This window comes from Lycium ferocissimum, chromosome 5 (genome assembly GCF_029784015.1).
Source record: "Lycium ferocissimum isolate CSIRO_LF1 chromosome 5, AGI_CSIRO_Lferr_CH_V1, whole genome shotgun sequence".
NCBI lineage: Eukaryota > Viridiplantae > Streptophyta > Magnoliopsida > Solanales > Solanaceae > Lycium > Lycium ferocissimum.
The window spans coordinates 20,064,436-20,079,792 of record NC_081346.1 but is presented as its reverse complement, the minus strand read 5'-3'; the positions used below and the strand labels follow the sequence as shown (position 1 = coordinate 20,079,792).

At 36.7% G+C, this 15,357-nt stretch overlaps 1 protein-coding gene across 2 annotated transcripts; it reads right to left on the bottom strand.

The window, feature by feature from the left end:
• Nucleotides 1–3,076: 3,076 nt before the first annotated feature.
• Nucleotides 3,077–15,090, bottom strand: LOC132056417 (lysine-specific demethylase JMJ28-like). 2 transcript variants are annotated; one of them, XM_059448609.1, is made up of 13 exons: nt 12,201–15,090; nt 10,998–11,122; nt 10,701–10,800; nt 10,377–10,509; nt 10,222–10,285; nt 8,914–9,673; nt 8,027–8,356; nt 7,260–7,763; nt 7,108–7,180; nt 6,924–7,009; nt 5,881–6,000; nt 4,669–4,739; nt 3,077–3,418 (listed from the first exon to the last, which is right to left on the bottom strand). In XM_059448609.1, exons 1-13 carry the CDS (start codon nt 14,784–14,786, stop codon nt 3,322–3,324), a joined length of 5,049 nt encoding a protein of 1,682 aa, XP_059304592.1. In that variant the 5' UTR covers nt 14,787–15,090; the 3' UTR covers nt 3,077–3,321. The 2 variants fall into 2 exon arrangements, with proteins under 2 accessions (XP_059304592.1, XP_059304593.1); XM_059448610.1 differs by lacking the exon at nt 3,077–3,418 and adding an exon at nt 3,499–3,893.
• Nucleotides 15,091–15,357: the final 267 nt, after the last annotated feature.

Sequence of the window (15,357 nt, the reverse complement as noted above, 5' to 3'; positions counted from 1 at the left end):
TTCAATTATATACAAAGTATATTGAAAAGATGAAGAAAATTAATTACTTTTCTTAACATAATTAGACTTTCCTTTTGCTTTATAAAATTTACGTGATGAGAAAATGACATTTTTTTCCTTTTGTTAGTTTAAATGGTACATTATTTTATTTTCTCAAACACAAATGAAGATTCAATGCCTCATGATTCGTTTAATCATGTTTACCTATGCTAACAAACACCGCCTAACATATTTTTTACCCACATAAAAAAAAATATGATACTCAAAAACATAAAAAGTTTATTTCCTTTTGTCACAAAATGTTTGACATTACTACTTCTGGAAAACTAAAAATTGTTTCATTAATTACATATTTTTCAAAGATGTTCTCAACATTTAAGATACTCCATGAAGTTCATATTATAATTTTTTTTATGTAATTTTCAAGTGTAAATATATATTAAAAAATATATTTATGAATTCATACCAAAAATTGAACTGACTGATCGCGTAATATTCCTTGCATTTTTTTTAGATGAATGTTGCATAAACTACAACTTACATTGTTCGTTATGCATAGAAATATAATTAAGTATGCGTGCATCAAATTTAAAATTTAAAAAATCATAATACACCAAATAATATCTGAAAAAGAAAGTTAATTTCTTAAGCATGAACGATATGGGTAATCAACGTACAAACAAACAAAACATGCCAATGAAAAGATTCAAATTTCAATACTGCTAACAAATGATTAGATAAAAATAAATATTTTAGGTAACAATATCTAATCCAAATGAAGACCAATTTTTATTAAATTTTCAAAGTTTCACACTGAACAATTAAAGAGCTGTTAATTAGAGAAATTTCAATTTTTGTGCGCAATACATGTTTTAGTTAAGGTAACTGCAAATGTGGTGTATTCTCACATTCATATTCTGCATAGTGACGTGTTTTTTTTAATTGACATCATCACAATTCATAATTTCTTAAGCATTTTAAGAGGACCTTAAAATTTTCTAAATTTATTAAAATTGGTGTAGCACCTTAAGTAATAAAGAAATAAAGTAGAAGTAAAAATAAGGCATATGAAGAAGTTATAGTACAGTCACATTAACTTCAAACAAGCTAGTCAAAGGAATTTTCTATAATAAAAAAAGGCTTGAAAGTCCCTTAATATTTCTAAAATATCCCATAGTAGAGGAAACAATAAAAGATAAATATAGGGGTAATTTGAAAGAGGAAACCTTTAGTTGGCAACCTTAGTTGTAATGTAACCAAAACTCTAACTAAGTACTACAAAAAAGTTAGATTGGCCCTTATTATATATAGTAATATGTTATATCCGACCAATAAAAATATCAAATAACTTTATCTACCAAGAATAGAAAGAAGAAAGAAATTACTTTTGTCTTGAAATCTGAATCGTTCACTCACCTTTGAAGAGTTAAGAATATTTGAAATCAAACTCTACAAATTTAACTTTTCACTAAGACTATACTTAACGACTTAAAAACCCTACTACCAAAAAAAACAACGGAAAAGGGTCAAATATACCTCTGTGCTATTGGAAAAGGGCTAAATATAACCTCCATTATATTTTGGATCAAAATATACCCCTGCCATTATATTATTGGCTCAAATATATCTCTCATCCGTTAAAGTTATCCAAGATGAACATTCAATCCTACGTGTCATTAACATTTAATGAGGTGGATGCCACATGACACGCCACCTCAGCACTCCTAACCCATTTTACACCTTACTTCTATTTCCTCTTCCACCGCTAAATTTTTCTTCCCCTCCCCTCCGCCACCATTACCGTCGCCCCAACCATTCTCGCCATCATTGCGACCGTTTACTGTGTTATGCAGGTTAGGACTCATCTAGGGAAGTTACATACATGTAATTAATCTTTCTTACTACATCTCTGAAGTGAGACTCCGGTAGTGCCGCAAAGGATTGGCTATTAGCATCAAGTCTGTTGAGGTTTATCCATACATGTTAATTTTATAGCTTCTTCACCTAATAAAGCAGTGGCAGCACTATCTCCGTTCGAATGGTAAAAAAAATTATGGTGAGAGTCAGAGACAGAGGAAACGGAAGTGAGACTCAATTTCAGTGAAGAAGGCAAGATAGGTGTAATGGTCGTAAATTTGAAGAAGTGGAAAGTGCTGCTCAATCTCTATCGGCACAATCTGGGAAGGAAACGTTTGTTGAACGCGGCACTCAGACGCCAAGAAAAGTCTGGCCAGCTATACCATTAAAATTGGAGCTCGCCACAGTCGTGGTGGCGGTAATGGTGGTGGAGGGGAAGAAAATTTTAATGGTGGAGAAGAAATAGAGGTGGGGGTAAAATGAGTTAGGGGCGCTGAGGTGGCGTGCCACGTGGCATCTACCTCATCAGATGTCAATGCCACGTAGAGTTAAATGTCCACTTTGGATAACTTTAATGGATGAGGGGTATATTTGAGCTAATAGTATAATCAAAGTATAATGAAGGGTATGTTTGGCCCTTTTCCAATAGTACATGTGTATATCTGGCCCTTTGCCGAAAAACCAAAGACTTAAAAACCCATGCATCAGCAATGCAAATTCAATAACTTGGTGAACTGAAATCTATTTTACTGAAAGGGAAAACGTACAGCTCTGTCATGACAAATATGCTAGGGATTCAGCAAGTTCTTGGTTAAGTGTATAAAGGAATGGTTAACAAAGTAGTAGTTAACTAACTCCGGGTCATTGAGCTGGAATTTTTGTCTTTTTCTTTTTTTCTTTTTGCTCTATGAATTCGGTATTAAATATCCGTTAGCTTAACTAATCTAAAATCTAACTTGAGTAAGACCCTAAGAGCGAAAGCGCAAACTCGAAATCTCTAGTGAAGGAATCTCATCTTTTGCCACCACCTCTTCGGAATTGAAATATTATACTATCTCCTCTTGATTCTCCTCTCCCTCTGCTCTCTCTCTCTCTCTCTCTCTCTCTCTCTTTTTTCTTCATTCTCCCTCCTCTCTTCATTTGTTCTTCTTGTCTTACCTCTGCCAATAAAGTAGAATGTTGTAATATTTCATTGACAATAATTATATTTGCACTTGGATTGAATATCAATGAGATATTCTTTCTACTCTTGCATTTCCTGTGAATGTGAGTCCATTACAAGCTTCAATGAGCTATAAAGACATCTACAAAAATGTCTTGGACAAATTACTTTACAGAGGCGAAAAATAAGAATATAAAAATAGAAATGCCTCACAATGCAATCAAAAGATTAGACTCAAAAAGAATATTCTCTAAAAATTGAAAATCCTCAAATTTAACAAAAGCAGCCTTCATTCTTGGTTACTACAGCTGATGGATCCCATCCAGGCCTTCTGCAATGGAGCTCCCAGTTTCGGCAGCTTGTTCTTGCTGTTGCAATTCATCACAAGATTGAGGAAAACTGCCAAATGAAATACAAAGTTGCTCATTCCAGGAGTATGAATATTAAAGACTCAAATTTCAACATGCCTATGAATATTAAAGACTCAAATTTCAACATGCCTCAGATCAACCATTTAACCACAAGATATTATGCAACAGAAATACTGACATCTTTTCTTTGGACAAACAGGCGGTAGCTGAAGAGACGCACCGCTCTGAGAAGGGCCAAAAGTTTCTACGGGTTGGCCACTATTTCAAAGAAAAACTACCATTTTACTGATATTTGGGGCAAAATCACTATATATAAGAAGCAATAACACGATGATTAGGTCAACTGGCCAACTTATTAAATAGATATTTATATTCACCCTTTTGTGAACTTAAATTTTTGTCTATCGACATTCCTATCACCCTAGAGACATAGAAATTGTGGTTCCATGAATTCTTGAGTTCATTTCATTGAAGGTGTCCGCCTAGAGCTCCAACTGGAAGTTCTGCATCGTTATCAATTACTATCATTCAGGAGATGCTGGTGGCTTATAGTGTGAACATCTAATTTCACCTGAACTAGCTCAGCTGTCTAAGTAGTGACTGATTAAATTTCTGACCCAGTTGGTCAAAAACAGTTGAGGAATGTAAAGCATTGGACTGAAACTCGGATGAGACTACCACAAAAAAGGAGACGAACTTTTGGGTAGAAATCCGGGAAAATTTGATTAGAACTTTTATCCGCACTGCCCTACTTCTCCAGTGTAAAAATTAGTTCATTTCTTATTTAAATATGCATCATTTTCAGCAAATACGTTTGTCCAAGAAATCAGAATAAACTGACATCCTTTTGTCTTTTGGCAGTGCGATTACACCTGACATTCAAGAAACAGTTACCAGTTTATATTATTTACAGATATTTTTTTTAATTTTTTTTTTATATACTGGTCAGATGAGCTTCACACCTAGTGTGGTAGCTGACATTCAACTCCGGGATCTCCAGGTTGTTGTTTCTATTCTCAACCACTAGGTGATCCCCTTGGTGACCTTTACAGGTAGTATGGCTTAAGACTCAAAACAATCAAAAGAAAATCAAGTTTACATTGTAAGACAAATCTGGATGACATCTTTCTTTCGTGAAAGCCTCGTAAATACACAAACCTAGTTAAGCCCAGAAATTTGTCATAAATTCAGTAATCGATCACACTGGTGTAATTATTTTCCTTTTCACAGAAACATGAGAAAGCGATGAAGAACATGACCAAGTAACAAAAAACTTACTTAAGTTTTGACAACAGGTTTGTGGCTTCATTAACAGCAACACTGGCAGCATAAAGCCCCAACTTCTTCACCTATAATAATATCATCAAACAATCATTTATACAAAAGATTAGGACATCTGAAGAGCATGATTCATCATATTTTTCCAGTTTCGTACCAGGCAGCAACAAAATAGTAAGCAGTAAAAGATACCCATTTTTTGATGACAAGCAGTAAAAGATACCCATCACTTACTTTGAGCCATTAAGTGCCAAATGTAAATCAAGAAACCAGAAAGAACTAATTGATCAAGTCTGATTTTACATTCAGAAAGTGCAGATTGTCAAATGTCACAATCATTAATACCTACATTTGACTGCCATACATACAGGGCAAAGAATAATGGATGGACGATATCTTGAGTTTGAATCATTGAGCAAAATGTCAAATATATTTTCAAGCCAGGTCAAACTCACAGAACACGTATAGGTCCAGAGGGTGAAGATTGAACCAACCAAAAAAGGGAGAAAAAGGAGCTAAACTAGAAAACATGGTGCCAGCGGTAACTTCAATGCTTAAGCTTTACACTACACACACACGCACAATATTAAGTGCCATCATTTGACCATGAAAAAGAAGTCCAAGCTAGCAAAAGATTCTCAAATCAGACAGCATTTCCTAATGATCACTGCACCACCTGCGTTTAATTTAATTGAAGAGATGAATAATCCTTCTTACACTTGCTAGCAAATGTCTTCTACTTTCTTCAGCAAAGGAATGTACTGTCCAATAATTTGGCAAAGCTATGACATTGATGTATGGGAACTGTGTTAGACAAATCTACTGAAAATGTTCAAATAAAGTCCATTTCTCAAAGTCACATGAATTGCAAGTCAACGTATACAAGGAAAATACTTTGTATATTTACAATTCTTCTACAGATCCTTTTTTAAAGAAAAAGCAAAGGATAGAATGTGAAATTGGAATGGTGGAGATGTATTAATGTCCCTTTTATATGTTGTTGTTGTTGTTGTTATATGTTTCAGAAAAGCTTCAGGGTATCCTAATAGCATCACTCATATTTTGTTCGGGGTCCTAATTCTACTAACACTCGGTCATAATCTTCTTTAGCAGACAGAAGTATCTTCCTGTGATTTACTAATGCATAGTGACGAAAAGAGACTGTTGAATTCAGATATCAATTGTGATGTAGTATGCAATAAATGATTGTACCTCCAATACATCTTGCTTAGATCGGTGGGTTTTGGGGAGCAAGCGGAATTCCTCCGTCAAGCGAATACACTCTTGAACATTTTCCGGGGATACAAAGTCAACAGCAACCTTGATACATGACTGTCAAAGTATAATAGCAGTAGATGAATGATAGGATCAATACCATGTGCAGTACATCAAAATGTGAACACAGATAGAAGCAGCAATATTAATATCTTACCAATCAAAGTATCAGGAATAACATTTGTGCTATCGCAGATATTATATCTCACATAGCATTAATATTTGTAAAAGTGGCTACAACTAGTATTAATTCCAGAACCCGTTGAAGAAAGAAAGATTGCAAGGACCTGAGAAGAGCTACAGCAGAAAGACACTCCCGGAAAACTATTCTAGCCAGATTCAGATTCAACTTAGATCAAATTCCAAGAGAAGAGAGCTCAGAGTTTGCTTCAGTCATAAGGCTTCTTAAGTCTCAAGCTCAGACAAAGCAAAGCAGACATTTGGCTCGAAGTCATGAATCAGATTCAAAATTCTATTACTATAGCAATATTGTACTATTTTTAGTAATGTCTTATCACATTATCATGCACTGTCAAACTATAACAGATTTTGATCTTCTGAAAAATGCTCCTTTTTGCATATAATTGAAGAATATAGTGCTCAGAGCCCCAATAAGTTTGCAGAGTATCAAAACTTCATGTTTTGGCCTAGTTTGAGGTATAACACCGTGAAATTCGACTGAGATATCCTTTGGTTTAGCTCTTCTCAGTTTGAATAGATAGTTTCATTTTAAGTGCTGGGCTGCACCGCCTTTTGGGGGGAAATTGGAGGTGATCAGATATGCCATGAGGGGTCTGTAGTTGTCATCTCATCTATAGAAACAACTAGCAGTGCACTGTACTAAAGGCAAGGGGAATTAAAAAGATGAATCCATTTGATAACATAACAAACACACGGAAAATTTAGGTACAACCATACTACTGATGAAATACAAAACATCTGATACTTCAAAGTGTGCAAAGTTACACTGGGACTTTCACCTGTCTATTTCTCACTTGATGTGGGCATCCTGCAGGAATAAAAACAGCTTCTCCAAGGTACTGCTCAAACGTCCATGGCTCGACGTCTGTAGAGCACAAGAGGGAGAAGGGGTGGGATTAGATACCCTTCCAAAGTCATTACCTACTATTTTTCAGAATCAACCAAGGAAAAAAGGATTCTTACTGAACTCCTCCTTCAGCTGCTTTTTGTGCTTCTCATTCAAATAGAATGTCTGGTCATGGATAGGGTGAATAACCTAAGAGTGAAAGCAAGGAGTAAATTCAACGATTCTGCACTGTGTGATATTATCAAACTTGAAGTGCAAGAATACGTACTGAAGCCACAGGAGCATTGTTAATATGGTGAAATTCTCTCCAATGCCTCCTCAAATATTCTATTAACTTGGGTACATCTTGTCTGCGAAAGATGTCCCATACTGCACCCCCACATTCCACTTTTGCACAATCTTGCTCGAATTCAAGGGCTACATTTGCTTCTGCTGGTGCCAAGGCATTGGTACTTGGGTTTATCTCATTGGGTAGAGAATTTCTACCAGAAATATCATGGCACTTCACATCAGAAATTATGTTTTCTCCTTTATCAAAATCTTTCCCTTTGTCCATAGTTTCTAATAAGCAACTTTTGTTATCCTCAGTGCTTTCCTCATAATAAAAGTCAGATCCACTTCTGTCAAATCTTTGATGAGAATCTGGTGCCGCAGCTATGCCTGGGCAAAGTTCCTTTGAATCTTCAACCTCATGTCGCTTCCTTAGTTTCTCAATGATTTCATGTTGCTCGTGATTAACATTTACTTTGGTTGTATGAGTCAATATGTTGACCTGAAGAACACACACAAAAACTTACTGTTTTATTGGTGTAACATGATAATTGCAAATGACACAGAGGCCATGATAGACTTTTTGAGCTCATTACATAACCTGCAGTGAGGATTTCCAATGTAAATACTTTGAAGCAGTTTGCTGATTTTTAGTAACAATACTTTTACCAATCAAAAATAAAAAAACACATGTAGAAGCAAAATAAAATCAGTCAAACAGGAACGTGGAATAGATTAATCGAACAGTTGCTGGAATGAGCATACCGCATCAGAGATATCACAGTGCAACTTTGAGACAGAATCACCTCTCCCAAGCTCTTCTTGATATCCATAAGCAATATAAGTTTTAGGTCCTAAGTCTGGCTTCAAAGCAGTATCGGGAAGCTTAGTGGCCAAATTTAGAAGACCGTGTCTAGGATGAGTGTATTCACTGAAGGGAAGCATAGCAAAAAAGTCAGCTCCATGCCTCGGCAAACATTCTTCAAAAGAATTAGCCGGAGGCCAATCCTTCAGTTTTAAAATTTCTGGCCACCCATTGTGATGCCTGCGACCCTCCAAGTAGCCCTTGAAGAACTGATGAATATTTATCTCAACCTGCATCATATAATAATAACAATAACAGCACAGCAATAACACCATTAAATTCATTTTAAGGTAAACCAACACATCATGATCCTTCTAAGGTGCAAATAACAAAGACAAATCAATATAGCAAATTAGCAACAACCTAACAGGGAATTTAATTGCCAGTTCTAGACTTCTTTTTTTATTTTTTTTGGATAATTTTTCCAATTCTAATCAGGTAATGGGAAACTGCAGTTTCATCAGCTAGGGTAAAAGACGCAAGAGACCAACTAGGAGATGATGGGGCAAAATCACGCAAAAGATAATCTCCCAGTTTAAAATTCATTTTTAGATGGAAAAAAGGTTCAACTGCATTCAGCCAGCGGAGTTCAAATTAAGAAGTAGCCATGATGAACAATGCAATGAAATTTGACCAGAATAAGAATTACAGAAAGGAATTTAGTAACGCGTGATATATCTAGTGGACTTTAGGACCAAACAGAGGATGCATAAGAGAACTTGAGAACTCAAATCATGTGACTGTCTCCTTTTCCCTAAGGGGTAATTTACACAAATCAAACGCATACCTGACACCAATCCAAGCAATCAATGGACTTGACACAGAAAGCCTCCCCTTCCAGCTTTTTGCTTGCGTTTCTGAAGGCCCTCCACATTACCATTGGCTCCCAGCTAAGACCAGAGGCCTTAGCTTGTGCATTTCTAACTATTACAGGTTCACCAGCCCTCCAATGCATTTGAAAATGCTCAAACTCATTACCATCAATGTGAACAGCATTAGGACAGTACAGAAAATTATCTTGGCTGTTGTTCCTAAAAGATGCTTGTCTTACTTGACAGTGGTTATCACCATTTTGGACACAAGTGGTAGCAAGACAAAAGGAACACCCATGTGATAAATCTATATCTGGAAGGTGGTAGTTGCATGTTAGGGCCTCAGCACTATGAATTAGTTGGTCTACCCAATTTGCTTCAAAGATACGCCTTAGAGCCATTAAAGAAGAACCACAACCACCATGCTCTTTAGGAGGACAAGGTATGCTGCCATCAGAATTGGCTCTCCAGTCAGCAACATCAAAGGATATGTGAGTTGGACAACCATTAGCAAGGAGGCTCTCTGGACTTCTCCAACCATCTGCAGGAATTTTTCCCTTCAAAGCTGTGATATGACTAGCTTCCACCGACTTGCTGAGAGATGAGCTGGCTTCAGTAGCTCCAGGTAGGGCACCATCTCTAAGTTCCCGACAACAATTGACACAGATATCGTAAGAGCAATCAGGATTTGGGCAGCTTCTATGGAAATTGACAATCGATGTGTTGCAATTATCACTGCCAAATAAGGAACCATGCATCATTACAGCTATTGTATCATGACAAAACAGACCTCTGGAAATAGTAAACATTTTGTGTAAGCTTACATATCCTTTCTTCAAGAATAAACAAATAAAAACAAAAGAATATGGTCAACAGAAACTACATTTCCAACTAATAAAAGCATATTGCTGAAACTTTGAGCAACCGCAGACACACTACTTTTCTTTATGTAATTAACCGCAGACAATTACTGTTCTTAAATCAAAGGTCAAAGAAATCCTTGGGTATCAAAGTAGGAGGTAAAATGATCAGGAGAAATGAACAAGGCAGCTTCAAGAAACAGATCATGTAAGCCAGGGCTGCTGGGTTAATGAACAGACCAGAAACAAAATTTACTTTAACAGAAAGATATTTGAACAATCAATCCCACTCTTTACTCCCATGAAGAAACAACTTACATCTTATGTCCCCATAGATGAATTTATAATACCTTATAAAATATTATACATGGTGTCTGAGCATAGATGGTTGCCAAAAGAAATTTCTTATTTGGGGGACCATACCAAAATACTCGATCATCATCATCAATGACTGATTTAGTAATGTCTTCTTCTGTCAACTGAACACCTGAAAACAACAGAGACCAGAAACATCACTGAACATTCTGAGCCACCAACCACAAGCAAACTTGAAACTATCCAAAAGAATTAAATAGTACCACGAATGTTTGCTTCCACATCTAGCTCAAACCTTTGCTCCTTTTGAATATGTCTGAGGAGGGGCAGAATGTTGGATAGCAAGTAAAGTGAACCCTCCATTCTCATATTTTCATCAATTTCTTTGCAGCAGTCCTGTAACCCTAACAACCTAGTTATTTCCATACCAACTTGGCGTGTTGCATGAATGACAATTATTTATCAAAAGAATCCTTATAAAAAATTTACGTTATCAAAAGAAAAAACAGCTCAGTTGTTTTGTAATATCAGCACCTGCACTATAAATACATGATCATACAAGAGGTAAATTTAACTTGTTCACAGACCTTTAAGAGGACATCTGTTTGAAGGCAAAGTCCGCAATTGCATATCCCAAAACAGAAAGGACATTTGTGCTCTACTTCATCTTTTGTTCTATCTGGATACCTATTCATTATCACAACATCTTAGAAAACATTACTAGCAACCTCAATCAGAATTAACATAGTTTAAAGTTTAAAATGTTATAACAATAACGAGCATCTACCATTCACCTATAAGAAAAAACCCACTGCAGAGTGCAGACCAACAGATATAGAATCTTTCTCTTTTGGTTTGTGAACAAAGGAGGTTAATGTCATTACCACTTCGCAATGCAATCGTTGCAATAGCGTTTTCTTTTGCATCTTGAACAAAGAACAACAGAAGCTTTATGTTTTCTGCACTGATGACACAATAAGTTCCGCTGATCCTTCCAACTGATAGCGTCCTACATATAGATAGCTCATTAGGACACAGTTTCAAATTTAAGCCACATGCTATATCTGCCACAATATCCCCAATTTGCCTACTAAATCAATGAAAATAACTTTAATGGCACTTGATTCCTCTTTCCAGGAGCACACTCATTTTATGCCTCAAAATATAGGAGAAGCTTTCCTGTTCAAGCTCAGTTCAAATTATTATAATGACCATCTGTGACAAATGAACTCATATAATAGAGCCATAACTCGAGCTATTTTAACTCCACGAACAGTGTCAGATATCACTTATTTGAGAAATCGAGCATGAACAAAAGTTGGATTGAGAATTATGTGCAGTAAATTGGATTGAGAATTATGTGCAGATACTAATGAGTATGCAAAAGAAAACAAGATTCCCAACTTTCCTAAGGAAATTGGCCTCTGTGTTTTGATCAGACGAAACAGTTCTGATATTCAATGGTCATGCTAGCATAGTGAAGCAGACAATGGATACTGCTGGACGTATAACTATATAATAGAGTCATAACTCAAGCTTTTTTTTACTCTGCAAACAGTGTCAGATATCACTTATTTGAGAAATCGAGCACGAACAAAAGTTGGATTGAGAATTATATGCAGATACTAATGAGTATGCAAAAGAAAACAAGATTCCCCACTTTCCTAAGGAAGTTGGCCTCTTATGTTTTGATACGTCCAGCAGTATCCAGTGTCTGCTTCACTATTTAGACGGACCATTGATTATCAGAATTGTTTCCTCTGATCAAAATCTCTTGCCTCACATGAATCTAACCACCAAAGATAGCAGGTTTCATAAATGGCAGGAGGCAATTTGTTGTATATAGTTGCCTATGGTAAACCCAAAAACTTTCCTAGGTCTCTAATTGCAATGAGACAATAAACAAATTCTAATAAACTATAACTTCAGTTTGCAGCTCTTAAGTTTTATTTATATTTGAACTTCATCTAAAAAAAAAAAAAAAAGTTTTATTTATATTTGACCGTTTAGATTCAGCTTTTAACATATAAAAATCCATACAAATCATAACAAGAAGACAGATACGTTCGGGAAGAAGAGATCCTGACCAATACTCCTTGCTGTATCAGTCCACTTGTTTCTGCATTTGCGCTAAGTTCCTGCTCTTCCATGCATTCAGAGACAATAGCAATTTTCTTCTTACCATTTAAACCCTTCGGCCTCCCTCTGCGCTTAACCATCCTACTAACAGCATTCTGACAACTAACTTGACAAGGAAATCCCAGATTGAAAGCAAATGCCTTTTTCTTGTTTTTTGAACCTTTTGGTCTACCTCTGCCAACTCTCCTCTTAACGACCCCACCTCCCTCAGCATGCAACAAAATAGATTCACCTGATAGTCCCACATTTTTGGTGGCAACAGGAAGCTTGCCAGAATATTTCACTTTCTGCTCAGCTTGATTACCTCCTCCGTCATCACGCATTATAAGTGCTCTTGCAGTTTTGTTATTTTCTTCACTCTTAATTTTTGCTTTCTTATTTTTTGAACCTTTAGGTCGTCCACGTCTTTTCTTTCGTTTGGAGCTCAAATTTACCCCATTACTATCAGTAGCAATTTCACCAGTAATTCCCTGAATTTCTACAGCATCAAATTCTACTTTCTTTTTGTTTTTCAAGCCCTTTGGCCTCCCTCGCTTACGCTTCCGCTTAGTAACCCCATTCTCGCAAGGCATGAAGTTAGCAGTATTAGCTTTCACATCCTGCTCCACTTCAATCCTAACAGCTGCTTGTTTCTTATTCTCTGAATATTTCACCCTTCCTCGGCATTTCTTCTGCTTAACCGTCTTCCTGGTGCCATCTTCTTCAGCAGCATTGACAAATGCGTGCTGATTCTCGCCAGATTCAACAATCTTATTCTCATTATGTAAGCCTTGGAGCAGGCTGCAGCTATCCTTCTTAGCAATAGTAACTTCGCTTGCCATGCTCGCCATTTTATTCTCATGTTCCTTCCTGATATTCATCGCTCCAACTCCACTACCAGAATAAACATCACTGGAGCTGCTTATAATAGTTTTCTTTTTATTCTTTGAACCCTTTGGCCGGCCAAGGACACCCTTCCTTCTGACTGCTGTAACTGCAGAAACCAAAGCAACTTCATTCAGGTCTTCCCTATTTTCTTCAGCTAAAAGAATTCCCTTTTCAGCCACATTTATCCTCATAGTACTCACATCTTGTCTCCTATTATTGAAATTAGCATCAATCAAATTACCGCCAGTAGTTCTCTTCTTATTTTTTGAGCCCTTGGGCCGCCCACGCCTCTCCTTCTTGAATATCCTCTCTCCATTACCAATAGCTACAAATTTTCTCATTTCATTATCTTCCTTCCTGACTGCATCCGTGTATCCATCTCCATTATTAGTAATAGTATCACTTGAATGACCTAGCATAACTTTTCCCTTGGAATTTGAACCGCTGGGTCTGCCACGCCTGTTCTTCTTCTTGACTACCATCCCTTCTTCCTCATTCAGAAGTACTCCACTTTGACCAGCCATGCTGATTCTTTTCTCATTCTCGCCCTGGCATACAACATCTACTTCATGTCCACTAGTAGCATTAGCATTACTCCAATAGCCTAATGTGATTTCCTTCTTTGTCTTTGAACCCCTGGGCCGGCCTCGCTTGACTATATCTTCTTTGTAACCTCGAACAAACTCATTCACTTTCCCTGCATTTTCCACAGACATAAAAGTCTTCCCTTTATTGCTATCAATATCCTTGCTTCCACCTCCATTGCGACGAGGAACAGTCAGACAACCTATCAAGACTTTCTTCTTATTCATAGAGCCCTTGGGCCGACCAACTTTCTTCTTATTCCTGGAGCCCTTGGGCCGACCAGCTTTCTTCTTGACTATTTCATTGTCTCCAGAAACTTGATTTGCGCTTATCCCAAAATCACCAGCTGCAACAATGTCAGTTCTAGACATTTCCTTTTCAACAATAACATCTGTATCTCTATTTCCAACACAAGTATCACCTATTGGTAACACTACTCCCGTTTCATCACCAGTAACAGTTTTCTTCTCATTCTTTGAACCCTTTGGCCTTCCTCGACCTCGCTTCTTCCTTTCATCCCCGTCCTTCTTGATTCTCCTTTCTTGATACTCCCCATTTTGTTCAATATTTTTCATTTTGTCTTTAGAACCGTTGGGCCTTCGTCCAACATTCTTCTTCTTCATAAGCATTTCACCACTGCTATTGGCTAAGCCAACTACAATTGGAAATTCCTCACTATCTCCAATGCTTCTCATCTTATTCTTGGAACTCTTCGGCTTGCCTACTCGCTTCTTCTTCTTCATAAGCATTTCACCACTGCCATTGACTAAGCCAACCTCAATTGACAATTCCACACTATCTCCAATCTTTCTCTTCTTATTCTTGGAACCTTTCGGCCTGCCAATTCGCTTCTCCTTCTTCATAACAACACCTTGTCCATTACCATCCATCAAGCTAACTTCACCTGAAATTCCCACATTTTCTTCAACACTTTTCCTGTTATTCTTAGAACCCTTTGGTCTCCCCCTTTTCTTGGAACTTATCACACTAGAATTAGCTACTACATTTTCCACAAAAGGTACCACAACTTGCTGAATTTCAGTATCTAATACTATATCCTGCTTCTCACTCAATTCTTCCATAACTCTGATGAAAACAAACCTCAAACTCTGATTATCAGTGGACACCCTTTTTTCATAGCATTCTTGACTTAGTTTCTGTATTTAACATAAACCCTAAAAAAAATAACCAAAACAACTCACCAGACCCCTTAACTTCCCAAGAAAAAAGAAACCCAAAGAAAAAGTTGCAGCCTTTAAAGAGACTAATGAATAAAGGGACCACAAGGGGAATTCATGGTGGATTAATGGTGCTGTTACATTTGGAACAAGACTAAACGACTCACCTCTTTTTTCTTTTTCTTTTTTCAGCTGAAGCATAAAATAATAAAACTGACTAATATGGGTACCTGATTTTATAGACTTGTTAGTAAAGTCACTGAGTAAATTGAGTACCTGTTTTTTTTATTAGTTCAAAATAATATGTTTGCTTAGGGGTGTGATGATAAGGTATGGTCTGGTTTTGAAATTTTGGGTTTGATATTTCCGGTTTTCAATTTTTAAAGGTATATTATACATAGGAATAGTTCAATACTTTTAATTTTAGTTTCTGTTTTATGCGGTAAGATAAGTCAGTAATTATGATTTGTTAGAA

Bases quoted from the DNA above. Each gene is read 5' to 3' on its own strand.
- LOC132056417 (XM_059448609.1), bottom strand. From the start codon at position 14,786: ATGGAAGAATTGAGTGAGAAGCAGGATATAGTATTAGATACTGAAATT. The intron at 7,181-7,259 runs GTACGTATTCTT...TTTCACTCTTAG, and splicing joins ACAATGCTCCTGTGGCTTCA to GTTATTCACCCTATCCATGA. The intron at 6,001-6,923 runs GTGAAAGTCCCA...ATACTTTGACAG, and splicing joins ATCAAGTGAGAAATAGACAG to TCATGTATCAAGGTTGCTGT.